This window comes from Vigna unguiculata, chromosome 3, assembly GCF_037176805.1.
Source record: "Vigna unguiculata cultivar grain cowpea cultivar isolate G323 ecotype 2 chromosome 3, ASM3717680v1, whole genome shotgun sequence".
Classification (NCBI taxonomy): domain Eukaryota; kingdom Viridiplantae; phylum Streptophyta; class Magnoliopsida; order Fabales; family Fabaceae; genus Vigna; species Vigna unguiculata.
In genome coordinates, this window is record NC_140794.1 from 16,359,028 (window position 1) to 16,362,045 (window position 3,018).

The following is a 3,018-nucleotide window of genomic DNA, read 5'->3' on the forward strand; positions in this document are numbered from 1 at the left end:
ATACTATTAAACTTCTTTTCCATTTTATTAATGATATCATGGTGTGCCTTATTTTCTTTCCAAGTATTATGAATAACGGTAAGGAGTGACACATATACTTCCTAACTTAGCTCTTTATATTATTTTGTGTAACGTTTCATTTAATTAAGTTTATTATTTAAATGGGACGTTACATATAAAGGTTATGCATTCTATTTTTATTTAAATTTATGGTTACATTTTTTTATTAAATATAAAATTTTTCTTTTGTAAATACATGCGGATACTCATTGATATCCATGAATATTAAGAAAATATACGAGTACTCACATAATGGATACCTACACAAATATGGATACGAGTACGGAACGTATATTTATCTAACAAGTAGGATACAGAAAAACTACTATCCATACCCTACCCGCCTCGTTGATATCCCTAGATGGAACCATTCATCTCTAACTCTAAAAGACTATGCCTATGCAAGTTAAATATAATAAATCAAATAACAAAGCATGAATAATTATTGATAATTGTACAATAAAAAGAAATCAGGAAAATATGTCTATGTTTTTCACTAATCACAAGTATTATAAATAAAAAGGTTACTCTATATTAAAGAGTAATAAATACATAATATAGAAGTTCAATGGGCAGTCATAAAAATAATTCATAACACTACAAAAGCCAATTCATAACAAATATAAATGTGTTGTTTCAAGTCTTGGAAAGCTACTGTCATTCTTAGAACGATGAAACTAAGTTTCCAAAGTTTTACATGCATTGAAACTGCGAATGTCTTGCCAATTATTTTTTATAATAATGAATACAACTATACAGCGAGAATAAGCTGACAATTATTTTACAATGTCTGGTCCCAGGGGATGTTATATTCTCCGAAATAAACACAGTGCAAACACATAAGATAATAGGTATTGAAGTCACAGATACCGTGATTTAATTATTACCAACCAAACCACAAGGCCAAGGCCAGAACATTATCATCCATAACAATTTCACTGCTTGCAAAATGCTTGTGCACAAAATAGGCTGATTAGCATGAAAAAGTTAACAACCTTACAAACATACCATGAAATCAGAAAACAAAAGCAACAAGTTCAACATATTTCATGATTATTTCCACCCACTGCTACAATCCTTGAGAACATGCATTAATCATCATCTCCATCTGCAATGCAATATCACAAATAATAAGATGCTAGGAGGTAATAAAATGACAACGTAAAAACACCAAAGTAAACGAATGGCAACCGAAAAACACCACCTCCAAAACATTAAATTACAGAGCAGCTGACAATACAAAAACATGTAAAGCATAAATACTAAGTTGATGATGAGGAACATGGTTCAGAAGCTTCCATAAAATTCTAAAAGGTCAGACAATAAAACGATGGAAAATATAAAACTCTTGACTTGAAAAGCTGAAAGAGAATCAAAACACAATGAGAAACCTAAGAAGAATAGAATTTCTTGCCGGAGCAATCAGGTCTCCAAAGCATCAGATGAGTCACCAAAATCTCACTACGCATGGCAAAAATCTTAAGCCATCTCATTGCATTAAAACTGTAGTAGCACCACGGCTATTACAAGTTCAAAAACTAAGTGTTCCAATAAATCATCACTGAAGAAATAAACATAATCCTTATTACCATAACACTCACGGCCTTAAAAAAATCACATTCTTATGCTAGCTAGCCACATTTCATATGAAACGACATCATGGCAGTTTAAAATCAAATTATCAAACGATTTTCATCCCAGTATTCACTGTTCACGCTACCCTCTCCTCTAATCTAAAATTTTCACACACTGTGCTAACTTAAGAGCAAATGAAACAGTAACATCTTCCTCAAAACACTCTGAACCGAACCTGCCAATCCAATTCCAAAATGGACAAAAGGGGGTCATGATTCAATTCAAACAATGCACTCATATGCAGAGCTTCTCTCTTTCTCTCACCCACAAATCTAACAATCCACAACAACCATTGCAAAGACCAATCCAAGGCAGTTTCATTTCCCCACGCCCCAAAAGCCAAAATATTCTCACAATCACTAAAGATACGAGGAAAACATAAAATCAACTGCAATTGAGGCTTTGGGGTGGGCAATTGAAAAAAGAAAAAAAAGCGTTTGCAATGAAAAGAAAGAAAACCTATGTAACGTCTTTCGTTGGCGGCTTTAGCCTTTTCGAGCATCTTGTCGAGGTCCTGTTCAACCTGGGCCTCCCATTTGAGAAGCTGGTTCACAAAAACAGCGCCCAGCCCCATTCCCACGACGTGCTCCCACGGATCTACATCGAAATACACCAACGAATGAATCAAAGAAAAAATGAAATTGAAGAATTGGCATTCAGAAAAAGAAAGAAAGAGAAAGATGGATACGGCGCATGTAGGGAAGTTTTCGGAGGGCATTGGAGTACATCTGGGTTCCCAAACCCAGTAAAGCGCCGATCGCCGTTGCACTGAGTACCATCGTTTTTTCCTCTTTCACTTGATTCCACAAACTTTCGCACAGACCAAACCTATTTCTTTCTCGAATCCTCAATTTTAGGGGATGCGAAGACAGAGTGTGTTCAAACTATGTAGGGGTATTAAAGGAATTATGCACTCACAGTTGTAGAATGCCACTAAAATAACTGGTCACATTGAACGATATATATAGATACATATATATATATATATATATATATATATATATAGGTGGGTTTTTTTTTATTCTTTTGTGTTTTTATTTTTGTTTTTTAATTTTATCTTTTGATAAATTTTTATTTTTTTAAATTAAAGTAATTAAGTTATTAATTTTATATTTTAAATATTATTTTTTAAAGTTAATAATTTTTATTTGACTATTATTTATTATAAAAACCATTTAAATTTATTTTTATAATTATAATGTTATTATTTCTTTTATTGTAAAAAAATAAATAGAAATTCATTACACACGTGTATTTTTACTATAATGTATTTTCTCAAGCAATAGACTATTAGACAGAGAAAGCAAAACAACATAATGGTTA

The 3,018-nt window shown here is 32.2% G+C and overlaps 1 protein-coding gene across 1 annotated transcript; it reads right to left on the reverse strand.

Annotated features, from left to right (window-relative positions):
* Positions 1-912: 912 nt before the first annotated feature.
* LOC114176577 (excitatory amino acid transporter) lies at positions 913-2,637 on the reverse strand. Its single transcript, XM_028061657.2, has 3 exons — positions 2,384-2,637; positions 2,155-2,292; positions 913-1,168 (listed from the first exon to the last, which is right to left on the reverse strand). The coding sequence occupies exons 1-3, from the start codon at positions 2,472-2,474 to the stop codon at positions 1,152-1,154; spliced, it is 246 nt and encodes an 81-aa protein (XP_027917458.1). The 5' UTR covers positions 2,475-2,637; the 3' UTR covers positions 913-1,151.
* Between the last annotated feature and the right edge of the window lie 381 nt (positions 2,638-3,018).

What these genes read in the sequence shown, in the direction of transcription:
- LOC114176577 (XM_028061657.2), bottom strand. Translation starts at nt 2,474, where the DNA reads ATGGTACTCAGTGCAACGGCGATCGGCGCTTTACTGGGTTTGGGAACC. An exon ending in AAAACTTCCCTACATGCGCC is followed by an intron (nt 2,293 to 2,383) that starts GTATCCATCTTT and finishes ATTTCGATGTAG; the next exon opens with ATCCGTGGGAGCACGTCGTG.